We start from the raw sequence: 14,441 nt of genomic DNA on the forward strand, positions 1-14,441 counted from the left end.
CAGGAGGAGTTGATTGAATTTCAGGTATTTGTGGATTGTGGTTCTACACTGAATGTGATTGATAAGGGGTTTTTGGAAAAAATTAAATTGGAACCTAAACCTTTGTCATCTCCTATTTCTGTGGTTGCTGTTGATAACACTCCTTTGAAATGTGTTACTCACAAGGTTGCTGCATTTCCCCTCACTATCAATGGCATTCACCAAGAGAATTTGGATTTAGTGGTATTAAATAATTTACCTTCTCCAGTAGTGTTAGGTTTGCCTTGGTTAAAACTGCACAATCCTTTACTGGACTGGTCTACTAATGAGATTAAATCTTGGAGTCCTAAGTGTTATGATAAATGTTGTAACGGTCGCATTGCTGCTGTGGAAAGAGGGGAATTACCTGTACCTATTCAGGATTTTTGGAAGGTTTTTTCAGAGGAGGAGTCGCAAATTCTACCTCCTCATAGGGACTATGATTGCACCATTGAGTTTGTTCCTGGAGCTACTCTTCCCAAGAGTCGCTTATTTAATCTTACTATCTCTGAAAGAAAAGCCTTGGAGGAATACATACAGACGAGCTTGGCTGCTGGTCACCTTAGACCTTCTAAGTCACCTGTGGCTGTTGGATTTTTTTTTGTAAAAAAAAAAAACGGCGGTTTACGTCCATGTCTGGACTTTCGAGAAATTAATAAAATTACCGTACGCAATTCCTACCCACTGCCGTTAATTCCTGACTTGTTTAACCAGTTAGTGGGGGCCAAGTGGTTCTCTAAAATTGATCTCCGGGGGACATACAATTTGTTGCGAATGAAGGAGGGTGATGAATGGAAGACTGCTTTTAACACTCCAGTGGGTCATTTTGAGAATCTGGTTATGCCTTTTGGTCTTACCAATGCACCAGCGTTTTTTCAGAACCTTATTAATGACATCCTGAGACCTTTGATTGGTAAGAATGTGGTGGTGTATTTGGATGACATTTTGATTTATTCGCCAGATCTGGAGTCTCATTGGCAGAGCGTACGTGAGGTATTGCAGTTATTAAGTGACAATTCACTTTTTGCTAAGCTGGAGAAATGCGAGTTCGCTGTGCAGAGAATTCGTTTTTTGGGCTACATTATCTCCAGCGAGGGATTTGAGATGGACCCGGTGAAGGTTCAGGCTGTGCAGGAATGGCCTAGGCCTATTGGTTTAAAATCGATACAGAGATTTTTGGGTTTCGCCAATTATTACAGAAAATTCATTAAGAATTTTTCTATAATTGTCATGCCGCTGACCGATCTCACCAGGAAAGGTGCGAATACGGTCCAGTGGACTACTGAGGCCATTGAAGCTTTTGTGTATCTCAAGGAGAGGTTCAGTTCTGCCCCCATCCTTACGCAGCCTGATGAGACCAAGCCTTTTTTGGTCGAGGTTGATGCTTCTTCGGTGGGGGTCGGTGCGGTTTTGTCTCAGGAGAACAAGGATGGGGTTCATCCCTGTGCTTTTTTTTCGAAAAAATTTTCTGAAACCGAACTTAATTACGATGTTGGTAAACGGGAATTGCTGGTTATCAAACTCGCATTTGAACATTGGCGTCATTTCTTGGAAGGTGCTAAATTTCCCATTCAGATTTTCACTGATCATAAGAATCTGATCTATCTAGATGCTGCCAAGCGCTTGAATGCCCATCAGGCTAGGTGGGCACTGTTTTTTTTGCGGTTTAATTTTTCGGTTACTTACATCCCGGGTACTAAGAATGTTAAAGCTGATGCTTTATCTCGCAGCTTTTCTCCCATGGTTGGTACCGAGGAGGAGGAGAGCATTTTACAGGAAGGAGTTGTGGTAGCAGCATTGGACTCCATTGTGGAAGATGGGATTCTGAAAGCCCAGGAGGATGCCCCATCTAACACTCCCCATGGGAGGTTGTTTGTACCTAGAACCTTTAGGAGAGAGTTGTTTGTGGAGTATCATGAGTCTCGGTTGGCAGGTCATCCAGGAATTTCTGAGACTAAGAGACTGGTAGGTCGCAGTTTTTGGTGGCCTGGGTGGCAGAAGGAAATCATTAAATGGGTGCGTTAATGTATGGTGTGTGCTAGATCAAAGGCTTCACATGCTCCTACTGCGGGGTTGCTTTGCCCTCTGGAGGTTCCTTGTGCACCTTGGACGCATCTGGCAATGGATTTTATTACTGACCTTCCTGTGTCCGAGGGTTTCACTGTCATCTGGGTGGTCGTGGACCGTTTTAGCAAGATGTGTCACTTGGTTCCTTTCATTAAACTACCCTGCACTAAGACACTCGCTAAGGCATTTGTCAAGGAAATTGTCAGACTCCATGGCATTCCCACCGACATTGTTTCTGATAGGGGACCTCAGTTTGTGGCTCGTTTTTGCCGTGCCTTTTGTGACAGGTTGGGAGTCCATTTGTCATTTTGATCTGGGTATCATCCTGAGTCTGATGGACAGACAGAAAGAAAGAACCAGGATGTTGAGCAGTTTTTGCGTTGTTTTGTGGCAGATAATCAAGAGGGGTGGTCTGAGTTTCTGCCACTTGCTGAATTTGCTCTTAACAACCATACATCCTCTTCTGCTGGGTGTTATCCGTTTTTTTGTTGTACTGGGAGACATCCTTCATTTGGTTCGTTCTCCAAATTGGTGTCGGCTGTGTCGGAGGAGGAGAATTTTTCCGGTGATTTGGAGAGAGTTTGGACTGATGTACGTTGTAACCTTCAAGAGGCTAACAAAAAGTCTAAGAAGTATTTTAACAGGAAACTTCAAGAGGTTTTGTTTGCTGTTGGTGACATGGTTTGGTTGTCCTCAAAAAATCGGTGGTTGAGGATTCCTTCTAAGAAATTGGGTCCGAAGTTTGTGGGACCATTTAAGGTGCTTCAGGTGGTTAACCATTCTGCTGTTAGGTTGGAGGTTCCCTCCTCCTGGAAGATTAATCCGGTGTTTCATGTTTCCTTGTTGAAAAAAGCTGATGTATCGGATAGGGATGCCACTGTCACAGTTCCTCCGGTGGTGGAAGACGGTAAATATGAAATTTCTTGTATCCTGAATTCCAGAAGGCATAGAGGGAGATTGCAGTATCTCGTCGCTTGGAGAGGTTTCGGTCCTGAGGATAACTCCTGGGTAAGAGCAGATGATGTCTCTGCTCCTAGACTTATCAGAGCGTTTCACAGGAGGTTTCCTGATAGGCCTGGGCCGGGAGGATCCGGAGGGTCCTCATAGAAGAGGGGGTACTGTTAGAACCCTCCTGTTAGATTTTTTCTATTTTGTGGTCACGTGACCTGCTGCCTATTTATTCCAGCTCCGCCCTTCTGGCTTTGCTGGACTTCAGTGTTACTTTGACTCTTAATCTAGCCAGGTGCTTTGTACCTATCTCTATAGTTTGCTTGGTCCTTGGACCTCTAAGTATTTTTGTCTGTTTGTCTTTTTGCTCTGCTACAACTTCTGCTAGGTGTCCAATTTTGTCCCAGTCCTTAGTACTTTTATGGACCCCTCCCTTATATCTATAGGTCTGCGTTCAGACTAGCTGAGGACGAAGGCGAGTCTGTTCACAAGGAACAAGTTGCCCACTGCATAGTAGGGAATCAGCTTGGTCCTATTGTAGGGACAGTTTTCCTATTTTTCCTTAGTTCTTGTAGCAGATCATAACAAGGACACCTTGAAAACCAGTATTCACCTCCGTAGACCCTTGGTCATCAAGGACACAGACAATGAATACCGACGGTGATGGTAATGACGCAGGCTCTGGAGACATGACAAATCTACTAATCAACGACCTGTGGAATACGTTAAGGAAATGCATCACTGGGAGTAACTCCAACTGGAATGTCGTAGGGCTGAGGATGACCGTAACCCTATACGGACCATTCACACTAGAACCCAGAGTCCCTGATGCGTACTTCCACCTGACGTTTTTAGTGGATGCCCATACATACTCATTCACACACAGGTCCGTACCTGAACGTTTATTACCACACGTACGTTTGGAACCAGATGGTACTTGCAGGACCAACAACGGAGGCGTCCCCCTCGGTCACAAAACCCTTCCCCTTAGGAGACTCAGTGGTAACTAGAACCCCCACCTGATCAACCCCTCTTTGAAGACACCAAGATCTAGAGTTAACCTGGGGTATGGATAGAGTCTCCCCCCTATTCTCTGGTAGCACCTTAGCTACCCCCACCGGAGAAGGAGGGGTAGGTTTCACCAAAACGGCAGAGATAGTAGCACCCAGGCAACTGTTCTTACAAAATTTGCCCCAGCTGACTACTTCTCTGGACCGCCAATCTACGACCAGATTGTGCTTCTTCAGCCAAGGAAGGCCTAAGGCGATGGACGTAGGCAGACCCTCCAAGACGTAACACAACAGGAACTCACTATGTAGAGTCCCTACGCGCAAGTCCACATTATGTACAACGGGTCAAATTCCTCTGGCCAAAGGGAGCGGAGTCCATGGCAAAAATTGGAATGGATCTCGCTAGTGCCCTACCGATAAGACCATGGGGCTGAGCAAAGCGAGCAAAGCGAGCATCAAATGACCAAAATGACTCCAGCTCCACTATCCACCAAAACCAGAATAGTCTCAGTTTTCCCACCTACTACTATGTCAGCTGAAAGGGAAAACAAAGACGTATTAATGGAGGAAATGTACACACCCTGGTTGTCTCCCTCCACACGACAAGGGGGATGCGGTTTATGCAATGGATCAGCAAGTTTGGCCCGAGATGGGCAGACATTGATGTAATGATCCATAAGACCACAGTAAAAACACGCGCACTTCCCGTAGTGAACCGCACGCAACCTAGTGTGAATGGAGGTACCCCCCAAACTGCATGGGTTCATCCGACAGCACCTGCGTGGCCTCCTCCCTAAGAACAACAACAGGGGGCAGAATCGGTGTACATCTCTCCCTGAGGCGTCTATCCACCCTGATAGCAAGGGCCATGGCGGCCTCCAACAACCTTGGAGTAGCATATTGGGCTAGTGAATCCTGCAGCCTAACTGACATACCCTCACAAAAGTGTCAGTGGCCCACCTCCGAAACTCTGAGCAGTACTCCTCAGCCGCCCGGCCCTTACTTGATCCTACGGAGTTTTGACAGGGAGACACTCTCAGGATCACTATATTCCAGGGCTTAAGCTGCAAAAATCTCGTCCACTGACCGCAAAGATGGAGAGTCGGTCGGTAGAGAGAAGGCCCAGAACTGGGGATAATGCCCAAGAAGGGAGAACAGAATCCCCACTCGTTATTCCTCACTCCCTGAGGAACGAGGGCAGAGCCTGAAATATAATTTGTAGGCTTCCCTAAAAAATTCAAATTTCTCTCTCCCTCCATGGAAACTGTTGGGAAGAGATATTTTGGGTTCAGGTTGAGTCTGGGCATGACCCGAGACCCAATACCCAGATATTTGCTGAAGCTGCTGCACCACCTGTGACCGCAACTCGGTAACCTCATCCATGAGGGGCTGAAGCAGCTGTGCAAATGCTTGGGCTTGAGCCATAGGGACTCAGGGGAAAGAAAACGGTGCGTGTCACTTATAATGGCACGGACAAGGGGATGTCCAGCGGACGGCACAACAGACGAATACAATGGAATGATATACGGGGGAGGAAGGCGCTAACGGTAGGGAGTGAGAAATAGGACACCTCCTGACACTAACCTGTGTCTGTCGTTAAGGTCCCCTAACACCCTACGCAGGTCCTTCTTCCCGCCGCCGTCACGTGCCTAATTCCTGACTGTCACCTCACCCTAATGATTCGTGACAATAAGTCTTGCAATGACATCCAAACCACTTCTATTTATTTATGGAAAGCTGCATGCAAATGTTTGATAATTGTTAAGATAAGATAACTGAAAAATATATTGGACTTCTTTTTCATTATATTGTTGAATTTGTGATAAATGAGGTTGCTGCAGACAACACCAAAACTGTTTCTTAGAACAGTTTTAATGAACTAGGCTCAAATTGTCCACTTTAAGTAATTTTGTGTGTCCATATTTACCTGTAAAAACTGAAAACTTTCTATCATCTGACATCAGACAGATGCATTATATTTGTGGGATTTTTAAATGCACAAGGCACAATTCAAAGGGGAACCTATCAACCCTTTTTCATGCTACCATAACCACAAAAAGCATGAAATCCAGACTCAGTCATTACAGATTGATATGATTTATTTATAGACAGGACTACAACCATAGATAAAGAAATAGAAAGACCTGTTCATCAAGTCAACTGGGTGGGAAGGAGGCAAAGGGAGTTGCTCAAAGCATTTTTCTTCCCATGGCCAGCTTACTTTTCAGGCTACTATTTTTTTGTAAAACGGAGTAGTGTTTCAGATTAAAACAATGCTGCAGAGCAGCCTTTGTTAGTAGTAAGCTGGGCACAGGTCATATTCGGTGTGACCATGCAGCTGGTCTAAACTGTCAATTTTCAGGAATCCACCACTCCTGGAAAACTGGAAGCTAAGAGACAGAGGAGTGGTGTAGGCCGTGTATCGGGGAGTTCTCTCTCAGAATACAGCGGGCCGAGGACAAAGGATACCAGCAGACAATTTGTTAGAGAACACCTTTTTACTAAGAACAAAAACTGGGTTGCCCCGGCAACTCAAGAAAAGAACACAGATAAACTTCACAAAAACCCAGCTCTGGACAGCTGGGATACCTGCGCTGCACAATGGACAGGACCAGGAGGTACTACAAGTTAAACTAATGCGGTAACCAAGTGTTACCCAGAACAAGGATGTAATCAGATGGGTGCAAGAGGTGGCCCCTGCAGTGGTGCAGTGCAAAAGTTCACAAACTTAACAATGCTCTAGGATTACAATACTGTTATTCTATACACACGCTCACCCACTGAGGGGAGAAGCTAGCTAAGGTTCACCGAGGCCTGTTAGCAAACAATGTCTTTAACTGAGAACCTGTGTTTGGTGCCAAACTCTCTCTATAGGTTTGTGTCCATGCACCCACCAGGATCCCTGTTGTGGGGCCTGAGTTCAGGACTTACCGGCCATTAACTGATCTCTGCAGAAGCTGTTTGATCATCTGACCAGTCTCTTAACTGGAAGACCGAGGAGAGGATCCTGAAGTTGTCACAGGAGCACAGTTTCAGTCTGTCAGGCTGTCAGATGGCCCTTCACGTCACACAGATACCTTGGGGGGAATTCAACTCTGCATCCAACCGTAGTCGCCCCCCCAAAGTGATTCTTCCGCTCTGGCAGGAATCACAGGCATAGTGTCACCTTTACTCAAAGTCCTTCTCAGCTCCCAGCACACTGCATCCACAGAGCTTTGGATGCAGCAGCACAATCTGCCTCTTCTCCTTACTCCCTCCTCTTTTCTCACTAAAACACCATCAAGTTCACCATAGAGTCCCTTTCAGAGGCAACAGAGTCCTCTTGTGGCCGGAGGCTGACACTGCAGCAATGTCCACATATCTCTCTCTCACAGTGGCATGCTCCTTAAAACACAAGATTAAAACAACCCTTTAACTTGGAAATCAGTGCATTTCAGAGTTCTTTAGCTATTTAGTAAAGATAAGATTATTGATAAGATGAGCAGCAGATATGTTCAAATATACATTTACCATGTATGATCAAATGTTTAGTTTAGTGTCACGGACAGCCGCTCTGGTGCTGGCTGTAGAAGGTCACTGAGCTTGACATTGCAGACGCCTTCTTGATTCCCTCATCTCTGTAGTATACTTATATCCTTCTTCCTTTAGGACACAGCAGCGACCTCCACCTTCTGCTGCTGATTGACAAACCCTTGCAGGGTAGTTAAATAGTCTCAGTTTCTTCAGAGAGTCACCGGTGATAGTTCTATGTACTTCTTTGCAGGCTTGGAGCTCTAGCAGTAGGCTAGTTTCTTCTCTGGTACCCTTGTAGGACAGTTGGCGTTATCTCTCTGGTGTCTGCTCAAGCTAAGTGTATCCCCTTTGTTTGCCTACCTTGTTGTCTTTAGTTTGTAGTGGGGCCTGACTAGTGCTCACCCTGTTCCCTCCTTATCTAGGGCCAAGCTCTAGAGACTTTCAGGGCTTGGGGTCCTGTTCAGCGATAGGTTTGGAACCTATATAGGGATGATACGGTAGGCAGGGTGATATTAGTTCTGCCTAGGGGTCTCCACTCCCCCTTTCCCTAGTGTTTGGGCTTCCTCCCCCTCCTCCCTTCGTGTTGCACTTAGTCTTTCCCACACTTTGTGTGACATTTAGAGTGACGGATTGATTTGAGTGTAGTTATCATATATGCAACATTTAGTAAGTAAAATGTATATTATTTTACTAAACGTAGCAGATGCATTTACATAACATTTATATTTACTACCTCTTCTGCTGCAACTATTTTGTAATCCTACAATAACTTTTTAAGATATATTTATTAAAATATTTCTTGTATTTTCTAAGGATATATTGCAGTGATATAATTAATATATGAGATACGAAAGACTGGAACTGTATTTATATTGCAGTAAAATTTGTCCACTTTAGATTGACTTGTTACAGTGCAATAGTAATATAGTGATTCTACTGGTTATTGGCCAAGTCTGAATGTAAGTTTTCGACAACACACAACTGGCACAGTTTAAATAGCGTTCAATTTTTTGATGCTGAGAAAACTGTTCAGTATTTTTATCACAGTAAAATTTGCCTATCTCAGATGGCCTTGTTACAGTGCAATAGCAATATAGCGATGCTACTGGTTACTGGCCAAGTCTGGATGTATGTTTTTAACACACAACTTGTAAATAGCGTAGAATATTTTGATGCTTTGAACACTTAGAAGCATTTGTATCACGGCAAATTTAGCACACCTCAGATGGACTTTTTCACTGTTTGCATTATATAGCGATACTATTCCAATGAACCAAGTCTGGCTGTATGCTGTTAATGCACAACTTGAGCAGTGTAAATTGCGTATATGTGTTTTCACAACAATTTGCAGGATTAAGAGCAACAAGATTATTTGTAGCCCTCAGAAGGGCTATTAGATATGAGTTCCAGCAGCAGAAAGGATGTGCAATAAACCCTATCCTGTCCTACACTATCCCTTCACAATCTCTAACTACTGCTAACAGCAGTATTAATATTCAATAGAATGAGCTCAAATAAGTGCTGTTGTTGGAGATTAAAGAAATAAAATTGGTGTGGAATCCCTGCCTTCGCCCAGCAACAGCTCTCCCTACTGTGCCTGTTTCCGGGATAGACTGTGACGAGCATAGGGTCCTGGGTCTTATATAGACCCAGTGACACTATGTGACCAGCCAATAACACCAATGTCAATACCAACATGGCTATGGCATTACAGATTCCTCCTGAGCTTTCAATAAATACTCGCCGAGTAACGAGCCTCCCGAGCACAGTGATGCTTGGGCGAGTAACGAGTAGTGACTAGCACGCTCGCTCATCACTAGTGTTGATATCCAAGTACACAACCTGATTTGCTTCATCCAACAAGCATTCAAGTTAAAGGGGTATTCCCATCTCCAAGGCCCTATCCCAATATGTAGTAGGTGTAATAATAATATTAGAAAAATACCTCCAATTAGAAATGTAGTATAGTTTTTCTGATTCGCTATGTCTCTTTCCTCATGTGCAGTATATTGCAGGATCTTAGGTATACACGGTTACGACCTCTAGCAATTAGCTAACTGTCAATATATCAATGGTAGTAACCATGGATACCTAAGGTCTTGCAATGCACTGCACATGAGGAAAGAGAAATAGCGAATCAGAAAAACTATACTACATTTTTAATTGAAGGTATTATTAGGGTATGTGCACACGATGCAGAAATGAAGCAGAAAATTTCTGCATCATTTCTGCATCTCCCTTTCAGAAAAAAGCATGCAGATTGTGCATGCGTTTTTCCTGCAGAATACATGCGGATCCACATGCGGGTTCACATGTGTTTCCGCATGCAGATTGACAAGCGCTTTCCAGGCGATGTTAGCATCACCTGGAAAGTGCTTGACAACTAGGTCACACTGTATAAATCCATGCAAACAGCATGGATTTATATAGTGTGACCCGAGAGAGTGTATATACAGTACTTACCTCCGATGGCCCGCGCTGTCCTGCTTTACACTCCGTTCTCCCGGCTGCCGGCAACTTTGAATTGAAAGACCTGCCGACGTCAGCGTCACGTGACCCGTCACATGACTCTGACGTCAGCGCAGGTCCTACAACTCACTGCAAGTGCCGGGAACCAAGCAGGAGCGCTGCGCGGGCCGACAAATGGTAAGTATATATATATTTTTTATTTTATTCTTGTTTTACAGCTTTTTTTAATGGTACCTGGGTGTGGATGAGAGTCTCCTCTTCTCCACACTCGGGTACCATCCGCACATTAGAACGCGCCAATAACGCAAGTACAGATGCAGTCTTGCGGAATTGGCGCGTTCTAATGCAAGTCAATGGCGGCGAAAACGCCGCGTTTACGCAAAATTAATTGACATGCTGCAGATTTTTGATCGCAGCGTTTATGCTGCGGAAAAATACACATCATGGGCACAGCACATGCGTATTTCAATTGGGGAACATTGCTTCCCTTCTACCATGCGTTTTTCATGAGTTTCCGTGGCATTTACGCAACTGCAAAAACGCTGCGGAAACGCATTAAATACGCATCGTGTGAACTCAGCCTTATTATTATTACAATTACTACATATTGGGATAGGATCTTGGAGATGGCAATACCCCTTTAATACAGTTTGAAATTGGAAAATATACATAGAAATTATGATCTATTCAAAATATTCATCTAATAATGGTGCAAATAGTATATTCAGGTACACATCATGAATAATTAATCAGCAGTTCCAATACAAAACCCTATAATCAACTCTTTCTCTTTGCCTGTGGCTATATAATTTTCACATTGATATGTACTATGATTTAAGTAACAACTGAAACATACTGTCTCCATCCATATCATCATCGCAGACATCTCCTTTACCATCCCGGTCAGTGTCTTTTTGGTCATCATTCTTGATGTTGCGACAGTTATCACAGGAATCACCAAAGTTGTCTTGATCTCCATTTCTTTGATCCACATTATGAACATAAACACAGTTATCCTACGAAAGAAACCATGTGCATTCATCAGTATACATAATATTATTTATTGAGATCAAAATTCATGCTTTCATGTCACTAAATATTGAATCAGTGTACTATGTGGTAGAGAACAGTGTTATTCCTTTAGATCACCGACATATTTTTTTTTTACCAATGAAAAAATGAATCCCGCATAGATATCTCTACTCAAGCTCCAAACCTTTAGCCCATAGACTCTGGGTATGGTGTTAAACACATTTCATAAATATGATATATGCACATTTCCTCACCTGGATTCATGTAACATATTTATTCATATACACTTTAGAATTTGAAGCATATATAAAAGTGTGATGTTACATTAAAGTTCTTTTATTTGTCCTTTGTTTAATATGTGATACAATTATCCGGCAAACCTCGGCATTTGGAATACCATCTCCATCAGAGTCATCATCACAAGCATCCCCAATTCCATCTTTATCAGCATCTTCCTGACCAGAATTAGGTACTGTCACACAATTGTCCTGAAAAAGTGAAAAAAATTAGCTCATTAAAAAAAATTATACTGTGGCGTAGATTACCAATGTATTTGCAAAATTAAATCTAAAAGAGTCAAAGACCCTTTATCTAAATTGTCTAAGAAAATGATCTAAACAATGATTATCAAGAGCAACTTTTTTTTACTATTGTCTCTATATACTATATTGATTGGTAGAGTTATTAATTCATAAATATTACAATACTTTTATCATATCTAATTATGATGTAGTTTAAATCAAAGGTGATTAATAGTGATGAGCGAGCACAAAAATGCTCAGGTACTCGTTGCTCGGTTCGAGCAAATTGGAATGCTCGAGTGCTCGGTCCGAATAACGAGCCCAATGTAAATCTATGGGAAACTCGAGCATTTTTCTGGCGACTCCCCCAGACGGTCTGCAGAGGGCCTAAAAATTGCTCAAATCGACAGGAACAGTGCTCAAATGACATGAGAACAGCATAGGGAAGATCCCTGGATGCATTTCTCACCACCAGGTCACAGATGTCAACAACATTGACAGAGGTATTACGCCACTTTTACGGACTCACAATAAAACATGCAAAAACAAAACCAAAATGGATTTTTGTTAAGTAACATCCTTTCCAGGGTAATGACTGGTATATGAGGCAAAATATAAACAAAAACAAAAATGTTCCTCCACAACTTGGGCTATGTTCACACGTAGCGTTTTTGATGCATTTTTGCACTTTTGCATTGCTTTCAACGAAGACAAATGCATTCACTGGGAAATGTCATTTTAACATTTTACAACCTTATCTGGCCATGTGGTGTGTGACACATCATCAAAAACATGCAAACAGTGCTGAAAAGACATGGGAACAGCATGGGGAAGACCCTTGGAAGCATCTCTGACTCCCAGGTCACTGCCTAAAAGTGTGCCCATCATAAATGGTCCTTGACGCATGCGAAGATGCCTCCCGCCATGCACCTGTGGTTGCAAACTTGCAACAATCACCGTCCATGTCCTTGTCCCAGTGCAGCATTCAGTTGTCCCTACCCCATTCCTTGGAATGCAAGCGCAAGTATGCAGCCAGCCAAACCCACCCACAGGCTGCAATACTATACTGTTAAAGTTTTGACAGCTGCTTGCACTTGAAATGTGGCCTTTTAGGCTCGTGGAGGCGGAAGCTGTCCGCAACCTTATGGCGGCAGCGCCGGGTGTCCATACTCAGTCCCCAACCACCACCATTTGTCCCGGTGTCGACTCCGCCTTCCACAAGCACGGGTCCAACAACATTACCCGTGCCCTCCCCAGTGCACTTACTGGGAAGGACCGCCTAACCACAAACACGTGGACAAGTGAATGTGGCCAGGGATGGTATGGAGCCAGTCCACAGCTTTTTTTCTGAGAGTTGTATGTCACCACAGCCATATTCTTTAGCTTGGTGAAAGGACTTGGGGAACCGTATCTACTCCAGCTGTCATTTCTCCCAGGAAGTTCTCTAAAGCTGCTTGCACTTGAAATGTTTAGGCTTGTGGAGGCGGAAGCTGTTCACAACCTCATGGCGGTGGCGGCTGGGTGTCCATATTTGGTCCCCACCCACCACCATTTCTCCCGGTGTTGTCTCTGCCTTCCACAAGCACGGGTCCCACAACATTACCCGTGCCCTCCCTAGTGCACTTACTGGAAGGACCGCCTACCCACAAACACATAGACAAGTGAATGTGGCCAGGGACGGTGAGGAGCCAGTCCACAGTTTGTCGGCAAGCTGTATTTCACCACAGCCATATTTTTTAGCTCGGTGAAAGCACTGACTTTTGGAAAACCATATCTACTCCGGCTGTCATTTCTCCATCACCAGGTTCCGCCCATTGTCACACACAACCATGCCTGGCTGTATGTTCAGTGGTGAGAGCCACAGATCAGGCTGCTGTGTTACAGCTTTCAACAACTCTGCAGCAGTGGGAGATTTGCCACCTAAGCATTACACATGTTATCTTCAGCACAGCCTGTTGCTGCTTGGCCAAGGCAGTGCTGCAGTGCTTTCAGCTTGTGACTGATGTGGTCTTTCGGAGATAGAGGCCGAACTGGAGGAGGAGGTGCAGGAGCTGAACAATGTGATTAGATTGAGGCTACATTGGCGACTCTGGTTTTTATACCAAAGAAAGATCCTACTGTGTTTCTTTTTATGTTATTTTGTAAGACAAATGCATTCACCGGGAAATGTCATTTTAACATTTTACAACCTTATCTGGCCATGTGGTGTGCGACACATCATCAGACACATCTTGTTTCATTTATGATGGAGGGATTCTGAAAGTCACAAAACATATTTTTATAGGGCCATCAGGTGGCCCCTACTATTCTTAAAGGGCCAGCAGTCGGCCCTCGATATTCTTAGAGAATACTTAAAGAGTGGGTCTCCTATACTGTTATTGCGTATGCAGTGACTGCAAGGGCTGCCAAAAATTTGGAGGAACTCCAATGCCCCTTGCAAGAGACGTAGAGGTCAGAGAGCCTCCTAAAAACAATATTCCAATAATTAGGAAGTTGGTCCCCCATAATGTTTACCTATGCAGTGAAGCAACGACTGCCAAAAATTTGGAGAAACTTCAATGCCTCTTGCAAGAGGCGTAGAGGTCAGAGAGCCTCCTAAAAACAATGTTCCCATTATTAGGAAGTGGGTCTACCATAGTGTTTGCCTATGCAGTGAAGCAATGGCTGCCAAAAATTTGGAGGAACTCCAATGTCCCTTGCAAGAGATGTAGATATGTTGATATGGTGGTGGAGAATGAGGATGTGGAGAAGGAGGAGAACAAGAGCAAATAGACAAAATCAGGAAGCGCATACCTATGTCTGGGTGTGAAGACAGAGGTGCATGGGAAACCTCCCCCCAAAAAAACACTGTATTTGAGTTTAT

At 43.9% G+C, this 14,441-nt stretch overlaps 1 protein-coding gene across 1 annotated transcript in view; it reads right to left on the reverse strand.

Moving 5' to 3' along the window:
- Positions 1-14,441, reverse strand: part of LOC141176270 (cartilage oligomeric matrix protein-like) — a 1,029,762-nt gene that overhangs the window by 331,626 nt on the left and 683,695 nt on the right. The window contains exons 9-10 of the mRNA XM_073660229.1: positions 11,438-11,545; positions 10,882-11,041 (exon numbers count right to left, since the gene is read on the reverse strand). Coding sequence (XP_073516330.1) covers positions 10,882-11,041; positions 11,438-11,545 — 268 coding nt within the window. The remainder of the gene's footprint in view (positions 1-10,881; positions 11,042-11,437; positions 11,546-14,441) is intronic.

Source organism: Phyllobates terribilis, unplaced genomic scaffold (assembly GCF_046119375.1).
Source record: "Phyllobates terribilis strain yellow unplaced genomic scaffold, ASM4611937v1 Scaffold_22__1_contigs__length_20350403, whole genome shotgun sequence".
NCBI lineage: Eukaryota > Metazoa > Chordata > Amphibia > Anura > Dendrobatidae > Phyllobates > Phyllobates terribilis.